Below are 16,412 nucleotides of genomic sequence, written 5' to 3'. Positions count from 1 at the left end.
GGCAGCTAAGGATATGTGAGAAGAGACTAAACAAAAGATAATACAAAAACTGAGAAAATTGAAGCTTTTGTTATATGGAATTGTCAAAATGTTTTTAGTCCATTTAGTCTTGTACACAGGTCAGGCATTTTTTTTTATCAACCAGTGGAGAAATTGTGGTTAGCAATAAAGAGCTAAAGGACTTTATCTAGCAAAGGAAGATGGCAAGAGTCAAGTGGGATAAACTGATTCTTCCTGTAGAACAGGGTGGATTGGGATTACCTAATCTGAAGGGGTATTTCAGAGTTACACAGTTAAGGCTCCTACACATACCACAAGCAGAAAGCTATAATTCAAGGTAGAAAGTGATGATCTTGAAACTGGGGGGGAGCTCATGAAACCAGTAGAGACTGGGATTTTGTATGCAGGCCTTTAAGGAGAATAGCAATAATCATACAGATTATTATATCCATAAAGTAGCAGAAAGTATTCTAAGAACTCAGCCAACACGAGACTGGAGAAAGGAGATTCGGCTGATGGGGATTACTGCAATTAGCGATATAGACAAGTGGGGGCTGGAATTTTTTGGAGAAAACTGGCAAAGGAATACAGGTATTGGGAGCAAATAACTAGAGAGGGAAAGATGATAAAATGGAACAATGCCAAGAATTTATTTGGACTGCAGGTTAGAGATTGTCTTCCCTATCAAGAATTGATATCAGAGTGTAAGCAAAGAGAAAGAAATAGAGGGGTCCTAAATGAAAGACCAGCACTGGTAGAGTTTTTAGCAGAATCTAAAACAGAAGCTGCCATTAAAAAAGGAATAATTAGTACAGCATATAAAATATTGTATGATAACTATAGGAATTAATCAGAGATGGTTAGAAAGGCTTGGGAGGAGAGACAGGATAAGCAATTCACAAAGAAACAGTGGGAGGATGTGTGTGTGTCCCAAATATGCAAAAACATCTAGAAGATTTAGGATTTTTCCCTGGAAATGTTTACAAAGATATTTTTATACCCCAAGTAGACTCCAGATAATTTTTCCTCAGCAAATGTTGGAGGTGTGACAGGAAAGAAAGAGGTAATGGGAACATATTTTCTGGGAGTGTAGTGAGTTGGTGGACTTTGAGGATTCCCTTGGGGATGCACTGTCAGAGATGCTGGGTGGGCAGACTGATGTGACAAATGTTTTTTCTGAGCTATGATACAGAATCGGAATTACCTAGAGACAGTTGAGGCCTTATTGTTTCTAATTATGGTGTCTGCCAAAAAGCTATTACTAGAAAATGGAAATCAAAATCTAAACCAACTATATTAGAAGTAGTGAATACAGTAACAGAAATAAAACAACTGGAATTAAGATCTTTAGAAAAAGGGAGACACAAACTACATAGGAAAAAAATGGGAACTGTGTAAACACTATATACAGGAGAGGAATTAGTTTTAAAAGAAGCCAGGACTTAAGTGAGCTATGTAATGTTAGACTGAAAATGATTGTGTACATTATAAGTGATGTATAATGTTTGCAAGTGGGAGTGTGTCAGTATGGTTTGTGATGTAAAATGCTTGCAATTAGTATTGTGTCGGTGTGGTTTGTTTTCATTTATATAAATCTATGTTTGCTTATGTCGTGAGATGTTTATTGTGTAAAAATAAAAAGGGCATGGATTGAATAATTTATGTAATGATACTTAGATTATATGATATACAGTTATCTATATAATGCATATTTGTTAATTTTAACTTAACACAGTTTGATTACCTTTATATAAATATAAGTGTGCCTATCACAAGTGATAACTCAATAAAAGTGTTAAAAAAAAAAAAAAAAAAAAAGCCTTTTTTTTTGTGATGGAAAAAAAAAGTTAGAAACTAGCAACAATGGTAGACAGAAGTACTCAAACAAGTAGGCGAAAAGGAAAGAATGCCAATGATGGTACTTTAAGTAGGTACCGAAAAAACAGTAGCTAAAAGAACTGGAAATTAGCTAAAAGTATTACGGGTGAGAGGTAGGAGAATTAAAAAATATAACTAAAGAAATCTGAGACAAAACTCAAGAAAAGCATGCTATACAAAACTCCAAAACATGAAAGCTCGAAAGCAGTAGGATCTGCATATGAAGCTGAATGGTGGCAAACAAGATCCGAGGTATGTTAGGTTGATGGGGCATTGTGGTTAATGGAGGAGCTCTTGAGTTCTTGGATCAGATGATCTGGTAGAAGTGGATGAGCTGGATCTGAGTCTTGGATACGAACCTACCAGTTGAGCAATGAATGAAAAGGACATTGGATCTCGAGTTAAAAGCACTTATGGCGAGTTATTCCTCCCTGCAGTAGGATACTGTAAAAGCATCCTTGATCCTCTCACCAGCCCTGGATGTGGGTTGAGATGAGCCCACAGATCAACTAGACCCACTGAACAAGGAGATGAACTGGTGGCAGCTGCTATTCTGCTGTTTGCCGGGTGGGAAGTCAGCAGATGGCCACCAGAACTAATGCCTTCCAGGAGACACTGGAAGCTAGGTTACAGTGATTCAGCTAACTGCACTTAAACTAGCTCCATACAACAGATCCAAAACTACACAGAAGGAGGACAATAAACCAGAAAGATGATTCAGTTACAGATGGCGAATGAATTCCTTACACAACAGTACCTTTCGTATTGTTTCTCAGAAAATAACAAATTTCATTAGAAAAATATGTACAGAATGCAATAACAAAAAAGGAAATCAGACAATACTAGAATAAAGAGATGAGAATCAGGGAAATGAAATTGACAGCATGTAGTGTGCAGCAGCATCACTCTGAAATGTGTACAGCATATCTGGAAACAAATCAGATAATGAAAGAGCTATGCTGATCAACAGTATGGATCACAAATCTGCACACTTCCTTTTATAGTAGTGCTCTTCAAGTGTAAAATATGATTTCCTACTTGGACATTAGTTTGTACCGGCTACCACAGTTACACTCTTCCTGTAAAACCTTTGCATGCACCATGGTAATACATTTAATTTATAAAAGATTTCCTTAATATTTTTATTTGTGTTTAAGAAGGCCTGCTTCTTTTGAAAAAAAGTTTAGGGAAAACATAAGTGAAAAGCACATTTTATCTGCAAAAAATGTACTACTCATTGGCATTAGTGAAGTCATTTTTTGATTTTAGTTCCATTATAAAGTGACACATGAAAGACACTTAATTTTTGATAGTTGGTTGAAGGCCTTTTCTAGCCTAGCAGCTTTCACCCACTGCTGAATAATGAACGATTCCATTTCTCTAGCTTTCCTCACAGAAGGTGGGTCTGCAGGATTAGATGCCCTGTAGATACAAAATAAATAAATTTTCATTAATATCAAAGGTATCAACTGTTTTTTTTTTTTTGTTCTCCTTGCCCAAGATGTACACATTGCCTCCAAATTAAGAGAGATAAAAGCCCGTTATTTTCTAACTTTGCATACATTACCTGCCATGCACACAAACTCACGAGTCACGACCATAGGAGCTGGGTAGATAAGCAATACGTCTCTTCTGCAGCAGATGGTGTTGATAAGTTCACTGCACAGTGTCAGAGACAGGGCATATGCCCCTACTCTAAATGGTCAAATTTGTGTTTTTCTAGATCAATCAAAACTGCATCCCTGATGCACTCAAGTTCATTTTTCTACATAGGTTAGAACTGCTGCTTCAGGGTCATTCTTTAGTCATAGACATGTGTAGCAGATCTGGTGTTCTGCTTACAGCATAGCAAGCAGCTTAACTATTACCAAGTATAACCACACTAAAAGAGAGAAAGATGTCTTACAGTACATTGATAATGGAATTAGCTTAGGATAATTACTCTCATTTAGTACACAAATCTCTTAGGCACTATGTACCCATACAGTTCTTGTCTAACTCTGCATATGATTTACAAATCACAGTTTAACAGATATTTCTACATTCTTTTCTAGCATATCACTAGTAGCATAGTAGAAATGGTTTGTTTCAGATATGGCGAAAAGCAGCATTTGTTAATGTATCAATAAATGTTGTACACATTTATTTTTAGTAGTACAATTAGCAGAAACGTTCACTTAAGAAAAATACAGTTGCTGTGTGTTGTCGTCATTAAGTAAAAGAAACATTCTTACCACATGTTGTCAGCTGATGTATAAAACAACCCTACATGATGGGTCAGATCATCTTCTCCACCTACCGCAACAGGGCACTTTTTTCCTCAAGATGTTCATCATTAGATCATAGTTGCAGTAATGCTACCTCATGGGATGTATCCTACTAAGGATACCATATATCCAGCCAGTCTACAAAAGCTTAGGCACCTTCTTATGTTCAACATCTTACCTAAGGTGTATGCACAATACTAATTACTGGTACTTAAATACTAATTACTGGTACTTAAGGGACATATTGCATGAAAATCCTCAATTTTCTTGCTGCCAATCTGTAAAGCAAGACTCCATTATGGTCTGTCAGATGTATTACCTGTTCCAGCTAGATTCACTAAGAACAGCTAAGTATCCCATTGGAAACCCTTACTCTTTGTCTTGTTTTTTTTTCTGATAATCATTGCCATTTCCTGTTAACTAACAGAAGGCAGATCCCATACAAAGATAGGCAGGCCAACTATCTTTTTGTCAAGGACCATAATGTAATTTTGGGTCTATATGACAGTATCGAATGGACTAAATAGCGAATGCGATACTGTCGAAATGGCAAAATAGCGAAGTCACGGAACATCTAATTTTTTCCCAGGGAAAAAATTCGGTAGGCCGTCTTCAGGACTTTGCCATTTCCTCCACTAAGGTGCAATCTTGGAGTTGGTATATTTAAGTAGGGGGTATGTTGGGGCGAAGCCCCTCCCACTTAAATTTGTGTTTTTTTTTTTTTTTTACAGTGCAGCGAATTTTTTTTCCCTGGGAAAAAATTCACTGTTTCGTTTGTTCGATATTTTGTTGTTTAGATATTATCAGTATGATGAAATAGCATTTGCAATTTTCATCGTAGGATAATATAATACAGACGTGTAATTTTAGACTGTATACAATTTTCCAGTCATCTGTACCCAAGACCTTGTTGTAGCCATTCGGTCCCCACCCCATTAACTTATACTTCGGAAACAAATATCTTCAGGCTCTGCTGTGTGCTAGTATGTTGTCAGAATTGTTTTACTCAGATGTCCCTCCTCAGCCAAGGAGGGAGTCTTAAGAAGTCTGAAATGTACCCACTTCTTAAATTTCATAAGATGAGTAATAAGCCCATGGACTGCCTCAAGTCTATGTTTGCTTCTGCTGTTGGGACCTTTTCCTCTTGCCAAAACACAGGCAACCAAATATGTTCTTTCCAACTAATCAGCTGGACAATAAAGCCATAAAGGGAGAAGGTTGGTCATTTCTTAGGCAGCTCAAATTCTAGTCAGGAAGCCATACCAGCGACCCTCTTAGAGGTATGCCATTCCTTATTTTACTTCTATAGATACTTTACAGAAAAGAAAGGAAATTCTAGATACGTCTCCTCTCCTGCTACCCCTTCCCCTAAGGACCCACAGCAGGAGTGGTTTAACTTTTCACAGGGATTCTTAAAGCCCTTATGTCCTTATAACCTCCTCAGTTTCATTCTTCTCCTACTTCCCACAAAAGGAGGAGGAATGCTTCTTCTGAGGAATCCTCTTCACAATCTCTGGACTGTTCTTCCCAAATGCATTCTCCCAGTGGTGTTGAGTCTGAAGCTGATGATACCGTCTTCACTCTCACCTGAACAGAAAGTTTTTTTGGTGATGTAATCTATAAAATAAAACATTTTAACTTGAAATGCCAATTTCTGAATCAGAGAAATGATTTTACATCATACTTCACATGGATATTCCAGAACCCTCTGCTATTCTCCTTCTTTTGGAGGCCTTGAAAGGTACATTTTTGTCTACTTCTTTGTCTCTGGAATCTCAGCTTCCTGCACTTAAGAAACGAGACAAGTACTAAAATGTCCCTGACAGTCATTAAGTATTTATACAAGAACCTTTCATCTGACCAAGCTATTTTAGCAGAGTCAGTTAAAGATTTAAAATTTTACTCACTGCTTTGACATTTGCCAGGTGAGTTACACTTATGGCGATTCAGGTCTACCTCATTTTTCACAGAGTTTCTTTTGAGTACAAATTCTTCCTTTATGCTTAGTCATTTCAGATTTTATTTTTACGCTACACTGTTATCTCCTAACCTTCTTTTCTGAACCAAAGATTGAGGGAGAAAGATTTATTCACTCTCTACATTCACAGCTCTAATAATACCGAGACAAAATTCAACCTTTTAGGAAAGTTGACCAGCCATTTGCCTCACATGCTGGTAAGAAAAAAGGAGAAGCCATGTCAAAGTTGGCTATTTCTAGCTGGTTTTCTCATACCACTACTTTTTGTTCTGCTCATTCCAAAAAGCCATTTCCAATTAGGACTATGACTCATTCAAAAATACCATTAGCTTCTTTAGTGGTTTTATGGAAATGAGTGGACTCTAGAAATATTCTAGAAGCATCAACTTAGTCCTGTATGCATACCTTTACAAAACATTACAAACTGGATTGCTTTTCTAGATCAAAAATAAACTTTGCTAGGACCATACCTCCTCAGAGGCTCCCCCTTTTTCTTCCTACTCCTATCTAAGCTATGGGAATCTACCCATATAGCTTGGGCTAATACACTGGTGACACATTCATGAATATAGTAGTAGTGTAAGTAAACTTATAACAGTAGATGTTCTAAAGGATCACCACTGTAGTAGCCATTTCTCCCTCCATCCGCCATGTCTTATGTTTTTATGCTGTGTTGTTGCTTTGGTGTGGTTATTTTCACATTTCTGCATATAGCTTTTGTTATTATTTATGTATGTTGTTTCCTAGCACAAGGCTCTTCTCTCTTGCTGTAAAAAAAAAAAACAAAACTCTACAGATTTTAGCACTCTATCTGCCTTTTATATGGAATGCTCTGTGCACTCTTGGTAGGTGGACTGCATGTAAGGTGCTCAAAGTTTTAAGAAGCTGGCCAGTGGTTGTATGTGTATGTATGGGGGTACTGAAACAGTGATCCATTAGCTCATCTTGTGTTACAGTAGGTTTACTTATTCAACTGTACTTTCTCCCTTCTTTTTCATCTAGCCATAGGCAGTCATCACAGGCTACTTCACAAGATGTTACTTGCTCACAGAACAGAAGGTATCTCCAATTCATCCAAATCTAAACATACAGAACATAACAGTTTGAATGACAGACTTCTAAATTCTTTTATGCACTTTTACTCTGAATATGTTGTACAAGGTATAAAGGAGGCTAGAAAACCAGTAACAAGAAAATCTTACATTTTTACGTGGAAGAGATTTTACTGTTTGGTTTCATAAGAGAGGACACAATCCTTATCAATCAGGAATCCCTTTCATCCTCACAGTGCTGCTGTCACAGTCAGTTCAGTCTATCTAGCAATTGATCCCTCTTCTTTCTTTACACCATGCAGTCAGTTTCTAAAAGTTGTCTTGACATATCAGGCCTCCAAGAAAATTAATTCAGCCCACTTTGGACCTGAAATTTGTAATTGAAATAATAATTCTTCCACCATTTAAACCTGCTTCATCTGCATCTTTAAAATTATTTACTTGGAAAACTGTTCTTTTACTGGCTTTACCCCAAGAGGGTTTCTGAGTTGTAGGCTATCCTATCTATACCTTTCTTGTCTTTCATAGAGACAGGGTGACCCTCAACACTAACCCTTCCTTTATGCTTAATGTGGTTATCACATTTGTCCATCTTCCAATATTTTCCCCCTAATCCTCAATGTAAGGGGGGATTCTTCATTTGCTGGATGTTCACAGTGAACTAAGATTCTGTCTGGATAAAACAAAAAAAATATTAGAAAGTCTGACCAGTTGTTTATTTCAGTTTCTAAACAGACCATGTCTACATGGATCTCCCCTGCCATTTCTTTCTGCTATTCCTTCCATGAAAAATCCCTCTAAGGTAAAATAAAAGCACATTCTACCAAAGCAGTTTCTTCTTCTTCTGGAACTTTTTTTTCTGACAAGGGTCATACACACCTTTACCAAACACTAAAATATATAAGTATTTTTTTTCAGAGACAGAACAGAGTTTACCAGAACTATCTTTCAAGATATTACAGTTGTATAAAATCTTACCATAACAGTAGGTGTTTTTTTTCTCTTCACTGTTGCAGTAGTCTTTACTAAAGAGATCACCTACCAAGGGTGGGCCAATGTCCAGCCAGTATACAAATTCTTAGGTTTTCAAGAGCATTGTATGTCACACACATGCTCCCTGCTCATGGCACAGGGCATAAAGGTGAGGTACAAACAAACCTACCTCAGAACTGAAAAGCCCAGGAGGAACAACAGTCCCAAGGAGAAAAAGGAGGAATATCTAAATCCAGAAGGAAAAAGGAAAAAAAAAAAAAAAAAAAAAAGAGGGGGAGCGAATACTCCAACAATGAAGATAAGGACATTTACTGTTATGTTAAGATTTTACACAACTGTACTATGAACTTCCATATCACTGTTGTACTATGTTTTACTAAAGGGAGAGTAAAAAAGCTCAAGAGAAAACTTGGGAGGAGGAAGGTCCTGCAGGGTCCTCAAGAAACCCATTCAGGATAGCCCTAGAAACCACATTGAGTTTGTAATGTTTAGTAAAGGTATGGATAGACGTCCAGGTAGCAACCTCAGGGATGGAATTAGTATCCAGTCCTTTGAAAAAAGCACCAGAGGATGCCAAAGCCCTGGTAAAATGAGCCTTTACAGAAGCAGAAAGGCTTTTCCCATGAAATGAGTAAGTAAAAAAGGGCCTTAGAGATTCAGAAAAGAATGGCTTGCTTGCAAACAACCAAACATACAGGTCTAGGATGAAAAGAAACAAAAAGTTGCTCAGACTTGTGAATGGCCTTAGTCTTATCTAAATAATATCAAAGCTGTCTATGCAAATCCAGAGTATGCAGTGGAGAAGGGGAAAAATAGGCAAATTGAGACAATTCGTTAACCAACTTGGGCATAAAAAAAGGACAAGAGGCCCTAAAGTACCTCTGGGAAAAAAGGGCAGCTGTTCCTGAGGAATGCCTAGAAAGGGAAGTAGAGATTTCCACACCATGAAATATCCCTGACGGATCATGGATAGAACCCAAGAGTCCTGAGTGATCCTTAACCAATTGGGACTAGACAAGGAAAGACAGAGAGACAAAGGAAACTGATCTAGGATGAAAGGAAGAAGACAGAACCTGACTTGTCTGGAAAAGGAGGCTTCTGAGTAGGAGGAGCCACCTGAGAAGAACAGCCCAACAGAGAGGGTTGAAACCTTCCCCTCAGAATCAAGAAGGTCAGAAATAACCTGAGAGGCCTGAAAAAGAAGAGCTAAACATACCTGGTCATATGGGTCTGATAATTAATAGCCAGGGTAGCAGCAGTACACATCTTTTTCCCAGCCATTCCATGGCCCTACTGTTACTGTCAGAAGGAAGCAATTTAGTAGATACAGTGATTTGGAAGATTTGACAGAAGAGACAGACACAACAGAGGAGTCCATAGAAGGACATTTGTAAAGATATTTACCATCATCAGAAAAATTATAAAGCCTGTCAGGCTTTTTAGGGGCCGGAGGCTGCGAGTCAGGAGCCTGAGAAACTGCTGAAAAAGGGTCTGATAGAGCAGCAAGAACTGGAAGGACAGCAGAAGACTTAGGGGAGTCCATTTGGAGGAGTTCATAATACTTCTTCTAGATATCAGGAACAGTCCCATTTAAAAAGTTCCATCACACAAGAGATGGTATCCTCAAAAGAAAGTTCCTCAAAGGGAGAATCCGGACTAATGGAGTCCTCCTCAGAAGCATACTCCAATGGAGAATGAATCTGAGAGAAGTAAGCCAAGGACTCTTCTCCAGAGTCCAGTTCCTCATCACAAGAATCTGGCTCGCTAGACCTCTTAAGAGGGGTAGATGACCAATGGAGATAGGAACAGAAACTCCCTGGGGGAGGTTCAAGGCCTTGAGTGCATTAAATCCCTGTGTAAAATCCTGCCATTCACACTGAGGATTCCCTAGGATCAGGGAAAATATGATCTGATGTTGTCAATCTTCATCTGTTCTTGACTCTTGGGTAGTTGGTTCCATTCTTTGGAACCAGTTCGGCCATTATACAGCTCACTGCAGCTAAAAATCTCTCAAGCTAAGACTCTACCCACAATGTCCCTCTCTATATTACCTCGGATCTCGTTTGCTGTTCTTGTAGCAAGATGTGTTAACCAACTCTCCTCTCGCAGGTAGATATCAGATTATTTATTAATCTGTCTACTTTCCCTTTCCTTTTTCAATAAAACTCAATTTTTTCATCTCTACCCTCCTTTTTTCGAGCGAGTGAGTTTCCTCCATACTCATTGGTATACCTTCCCCCTACCGTAACTGGCAGTTTCTTTTCTTTCTCTTTTCCTCTCTACTGGTAGGTAGTTCTTTTCTACCATTGATGGTAGAATTTTTCTGTCTATCCTTTGTGTGCGTGTGGTTGTGACTGTTTTTTGGCCTGTTGACCTTCATTTTCTTAGTTGTCAACATGGCAGACAAATCCAAAAGGAATGGCTAGTTTTAAGCAGTGCCAGGACTGCAGACAGAAAATGCCTTACTCTGACAGGCACTCTTGCCTGTGTTTATTCTTTAGGTACTCCACTCTGACTTGGAGTGCTCCATTTGCCAGGCCTTCAGTACTTGGGCCTTGGTAGAATGTTGCAATAAAGTTGTTCTTAAAGGGCTTCTTAAAACCCCCTTTGAAGAAGCTTTATCCAAGGCCAATATGTCTCCAAAGGCCTCTGGTTCCAAAACTAGTCACTCTGTACCAACTTTTCCATCGCTACTAATATCAAAGGAACACAAGTCCTCTTATGTTGGTTTCTCCTCAGAACCAAAAGTTAAGGTTCCAAATCTCTCAGAATGAACTTCTTCCTCGGCACCAGCCACTTTAGTGCCTTTGGCACCGGAGTTGATACTGACTTCCTTAGTTTCCCGGTCGGTGCCAACATCTCCTACTGCACCTCAGACGATCTTACCTTTCGCTTTGGTGCCAAAAAGTGATTATCTATATACAGCCAGGACAAAGTATTCCCCTTCCATTGACCCCGTGTTTGGTCAGCTTCCCAGCCCCTTTATAGAGAGACCAGAATCCCCCTCTGGGTTGACTATTCGCTCCTCTAGAAGTCTCACTGAAGTAGATGTAGTGAGACTGGTGGATCAGCTCCTGATAGCTAAGGGTCTTTCTACTTCCTCTCAAACCCCTCTCCCACCTGCAGCAGGGATGTTTTCTCCAAGGACTCCACCAATTCTTCCTCCTCTGACCTCGTCAGAGGCTTTAGAGCTCCTCACTCCAACCACTCAGGCTCCAATTGCTCCAGCACTGACAGCACCTTTGTCTTTGGTTCTGGACTTGGCTCCAACTTCTTCAGTTCCTTCAGAACTGGCAGATTCCCCAAGGTCATGGCTCTGCCGTTTGGCCCAATGGGTTTGAGTCGACTCCAGTGTTTTATTTGGAATCATCCTTACTGCTTAGGACTCTGGCGCTTAAGGGAGGGTACTTCCTTGGCTCCTACTTTGGAGGTGGGTCTCTTGGTGGGAGGATATGACCCCAGTTCCGAGCTCCTATCCCTCTTCAGGGGGGGCTGCCTTTCAGGCTATGGAAAGATCATTGGCCACCACAGGTTCTCAGGAGGATCCTGCTGTGCCGGAGTTTCATTCCTTGATGTCTTCTTACCCAAAGCTTCCACCAACCTCCGTGCTCGGACAAGGCTGCAAGAGGTCCCAGCAAAGGATCATCCTTCTTCTGAGTCCTCCTCAGACATCCCCACTGTGGAGACTCCTTGGAAGAAAACGTGTAACAGGAAACACCTAGACTGTCCTGAAGAGTCCGTCATGGAGTACACAGACTTCGATGACAGGGAAGGTTTCCCCCAAGTCACCCCTGGAAGAGGTCTCCTTTGGAGACATTCTTGAGATCCTTAAACAGAGGGGTAACTGGAAGTCAAAAGACCCTACCTCAGATGAGTCAGTGTACTTGCAAGCCTTTGGTTCTCACCCATCTACTTCCTGCGTGATGCTTCCTACGGACGATCTTATTAAGCTGATTGCTGAGCGGCCTTGGAAATTCTATAAAACTGATTCCCAGAGACCAGATAAGATTCTTTCTGCTCCCAAGGACCACCAACACTGAGCAAAACAACTCCTGAATCACAAAAGTATTCCGTCAACACAATACCTCATAAAAATGCAGAAAAAGAACGCTGACATCCACGGAAGTCTGAACACAATCAGTGTCCTCACAACAATCCTACATTCCTGGATATCATATCACAGAAAACAACACTCTCCAAACAATAATATGGAAGAAGTAAAACTTCACTAGCAAAACCATACGTTTGGATGATAAAATCTTCATATAATAAATTCAAAGTTAAGTAGCTTTCACTCTCACCACCGTGAGTTTCATCAGAACACTTCCCAAATTAATACAAGCAGTTTAAATAATTAGTTTTTCCCACTGAGAAAATAATAAATCATTAAGAATAATTTCATTAATTAATCAACTATTGGTACTGTATTATGGAAGGTATGAGTTGGACATGTCCATTCATTTACTAGCAAGGAATTAATTGCAATTTTTACACATCATTAGTGGATAGATATTTTATTCAAATGTACTTATTAATTTTTTGATTAGTATGAGGAATGTAACATTTAGATCATATATATTTTTTTCATATTTTTTTTATTTTTATTGTTAGTATTTTGTATATTAGTGTCTATACATGCTGTTGGACGAATTTTTCATTGTGACAAGTTTGGTAGCCAATATGCATTATACATCGGGAGACTTTTGTTTCCAGTGCCATTTGGCAAAAGTGACGTATTACTTTACATAACAAATTGACAGGCAAAGTATTTTTTGGCGACAAACTAATTATTTAAACTGCTTGTATTCATTTGGGAAGTGTTCTGATGAAGCTCACGGTGGTGTGAGTGAAAGCGCTTAACTTTGAATTTATTAAATGAAGATTTTATCATCCAAATGTATGGTTTTGCTAGTGAAGTTTTACTTCTTCCATATTATTGTTTGGAGAGTGTTGTTTGCTGTGATATGATATCCAGGAGCGTAGGATTGTTGTGAGGACATTGAATGTGTTCAGACTTCCGTAGATGTCGGCGTTCTTTTTCTGCACTTTTCTGAGGTAACACTGAGCAAAAGGGTTAGCAATAGATGCCATGCTGGTAGCGGTGGGCACCAAAATGGAACTAGCTGAGTAAAGCTCCTCTGTTCATCCCCCTAACCGAGAGTGTAGGGTGATGGACAGATTTGGAAAGTGGGTTTATGCATCATCCACCTTCGCCTTAAGGTCCTTGAATTTACTGGCACTTTCCACTAGGCTCCAGAGGGATCTGATCAAGGAGATATCTGACACCCTAGTAGAAGCTGAATCTGATGAGGTCCAAGAAAAAGTGGCCACCCAGTTAGCTACCCTGGAGTACATTTCCAATTCGTCCATGAGGCTCATTGCACATGCAGCTGAAGGGATGACCAGGTCAGCTGGTTCGGGCATTGCAATTAGACAACATGCCTGAATATGCCTGTGTGAGTTTGTCAATGTTCCCTTTCATGGATCTTCTTTGTTCGGCTCCAAAGTCAAAGAAACTCTAGTCAGATGCAAGAAAGATGGGAAGGCCCTCTTTGCAGTGGGCATACATTTTTCTGCTCTCCTAAGATGCTACTCTAGGAATCAGAGGAGAGGAAGATGGGGTTCAAAAGTCCCAAGGGCCTTTCCAGGATGCATGTGGTGTGGTGGAAGCTCCTCTTGAGGCTGAAGGGGGAGCTCTAATGGAAGACGCCGACTCCGAGGCAGAGGTGGCCAACAGAATCAGGATTCCAGAGATTCTCTCTCTGGCCAGCCCTACCAGTGGTCCTGAAAGAGGGCTCTATTGCTTACCTCTGGAAGCGGTCGGGGGAAGATTTTCTCTGTATTCAAGAGCCTGGTGACAACCACAGATGCTAGGGTGCAGAGAGTTATTACTAGAGGTTACTCTAGCCCCTTCATTCTTTATCCAAGATTTATAACAAGGCTCCCCGATGTTCCACCCAATCAGAGGGACAAAGTACCCATAGAAATCAAAAAGCTGCTAGAAAAAAAAAGTCATCCAAGAAGTCCCACCAGACCAGACAGGATCTGGATTTTACTCAAGGTTCTTTTTAGTGCCAAAAAAGACGGGACTGGAGACCAATTCTGGATCTCAGCCTTCTAAACAAATATGTTCAACAATCCAAATTCAAGATGGTCACGGTTCAGTCTATGGAAGGAAAATGATTTAATGTGCTCTATAGACCTCCAAAATGCATATTACCACATAAATATGGATAAACGCTCCAGAAGGTTCCTCCGCTTTTGGCTAGGAGCCAGTCACTTTCAGTTCAGAGTTCTGCCCTTTGGCCTCACCACAGTCCCCAGGGTGTTCACCAAATGTATGGCAGCAGTAACAGCTCACTTGAGACTGGATGGATTCCGGGTGTTTCCGTATCTAGATGACTGGCTCATCACTGCTTCCACCAGGCACCTACTGCTTCAAGCAACAGAATTGATTCTGCATTTATTCATGGACCTCAGCATCACAGTCAATCAAGCAAAATCTCAGCTAAGCCCCTCTCAAGATCTAGAATTCATAGGAGCTCATCTGAACACCATTTCTTGTGTAGCCACCCTTCCTCAGCACAGATTAGAGAACATAAAATCCCAAGTACATCCTATTCTCTGTAGAAACAAAGTCCCAGCACTGCTAGTTCAAGTGTTGGGTTCCATGGTAGCGACCATCACTCAGGTCCCACTACTGAGATTCCATACGCATCTACTACAATGGCTTTTAAGCATCACAATGGTCTATTCTAACCCACCCAATGACCTACCCCATTATTTTCACCAGTTGCTGCAAAAAAGACCTGCCCTGGTGAACAGAATCCAAAGAAATCATTTTAGGCTGCTCATTTGCCCCTCCTCAACCCAAGGCCATAGTGACTATGGATGCCTTTCAGATGGGGTGGGGGTACTGTCTGGGAAGAACAGTCCAAGGCACTTGGTTCCCAATAGAGGCCAACCTACATATCAAAGTTCTGGAGTTGAAGGCAGTGCTATAAGCACTGCAAGCTTTTCAATCTGTCCTCCTCCTCCTATGATCCATTGCAATTAATTCGGAAATGTCGATGGTCTGCTACATCAACAAACAGGCCTGAAGTCCTATCTGCTGTGCCATGATAGTGGACAAATTGAGCATATTCATTCTATGGCCTCACATGTGGTCTCAATCCCAGAACGGCGAGGGAGATTTTCCACTGCTGGGGCTAGTCTTGCTGCAACCTTTCTGCATTACCCCAAAACAAGTGCAGAAACTACTTTGCCCTAATCCTCCCCTTCACAGGAGTTGCCGAAAGACGCTCTTCTCGATTGGCCTCCAGGTCTCCTCTATGTTTTTTCTCCCTTCCCTCTAATTCCTCTCTTTCTCAAGAAAGCAGCCAGGCTGAGACGCAAAGTGATCCTCATTGCACCCTATTGGCCTCAACAAATTTGGTTCCTCTTCATATGGCCTCATCTAGTTCACTGTCCATGGATTCTGGACCCAGTTCCAGACCTGTCTCACCCTTGCAGACTGGTGCATCCCAACCTTCAAAATCTCAAGCTGACAACTTGGTTCCTCCAATTCCGCTAGTTGCCAGGTATCATTATTTACCTTCCCCAGTGTGGAAAATTCTGCTGGCTTCCTGTAGACCATCCACCAGGAAACTCTACCTTACTAAGTGGAGAGATTTTTCAACCTGGGCTTACAATAAAAATTTCGACCCTTTCTCTGTATCTGTTGAAAAAGTTCTAGCATTTCTAGCCATTCTTTTTGATCAAGCGGCTTCCATCTCCACGGTTAAAGTCTTAATTAGCTGTCATCTCTAATTTCCATAATTGTTTTGAGGACCTTCTTCTGATTTCACATAGATTATGTAAAGCATTCCTCAAAGGAACCCTGCATTTAAAACCTCTGTTCAAAGCCACTCTACCCCCATGGGATCTGACCATCATTCTTCAGTCACTGCTGCTTCCTCCCTTTGAGCCTCAAAGTTTATTTCATGGAAAATGCTTTTCCTCATAACAATTACCTCCGCAAGATGAGTCTCAGATTCAGGCTTTATGCGCAAACCCCCCTTATTTAGTTTTCCATAAGCATAGAGTTTCACTCAGAACCAATCCATCCTTTCTTCTGAAGGTGGTCTCAGAGTCCAACATTAATTAAACCATTGATTTGCCTGTTTTCTTTCCTAACTTTTCTAGCAAAGGTGAATATTGCCTACATTTGCTGGATGTTCACAGGCAATTATGTTTCCAACTCAG

At 40.3% G+C, this 16,412-nt stretch overlaps 1 protein-coding gene across 2 annotated transcripts in view; it reads right to left on the bottom strand.

The window, feature by feature from the left end:
• Positions 1 to 3,027: 3,027 nt before the first annotated feature.
• Positions 3,028 to 16,412, bottom strand: part of DPP7 (dipeptidyl peptidase 7) — a 2,619,404-nt gene continuing 2,606,019 nt past the window's right edge. Inside the window, exon 12 of one of the 2 annotated variants that reach the window (XM_044058506.1) lies at positions 3,028 to 3,300. In XM_044058506.1, the coding sequence (XP_043914441.1) occupies positions 3,153 to 3,300 (148 nt within the window). In that variant the 3' untranslated portion in view covers positions 3,028 to 3,152. The remainder of the gene's footprint in view (positions 3,301 to 16,412) is intronic. The other variant, XM_044058507.1, reaches the window with a different exon arrangement.

Source organism: Protopterus annectens, chromosome 16.part0 (assembly GCF_019279795.1).
Source record: "Protopterus annectens isolate FY-2018-M chromosome 16.part0, PAN1.0, whole genome shotgun sequence".
NCBI lineage: Eukaryota > Metazoa > Chordata > Ceratodontiformes > Protopteridae > Protopterus > Protopterus annectens.
Note: the sequence above shows the minus strand (reverse complement) of the source record. Positions and strands in the feature narration are given on the sequence as shown.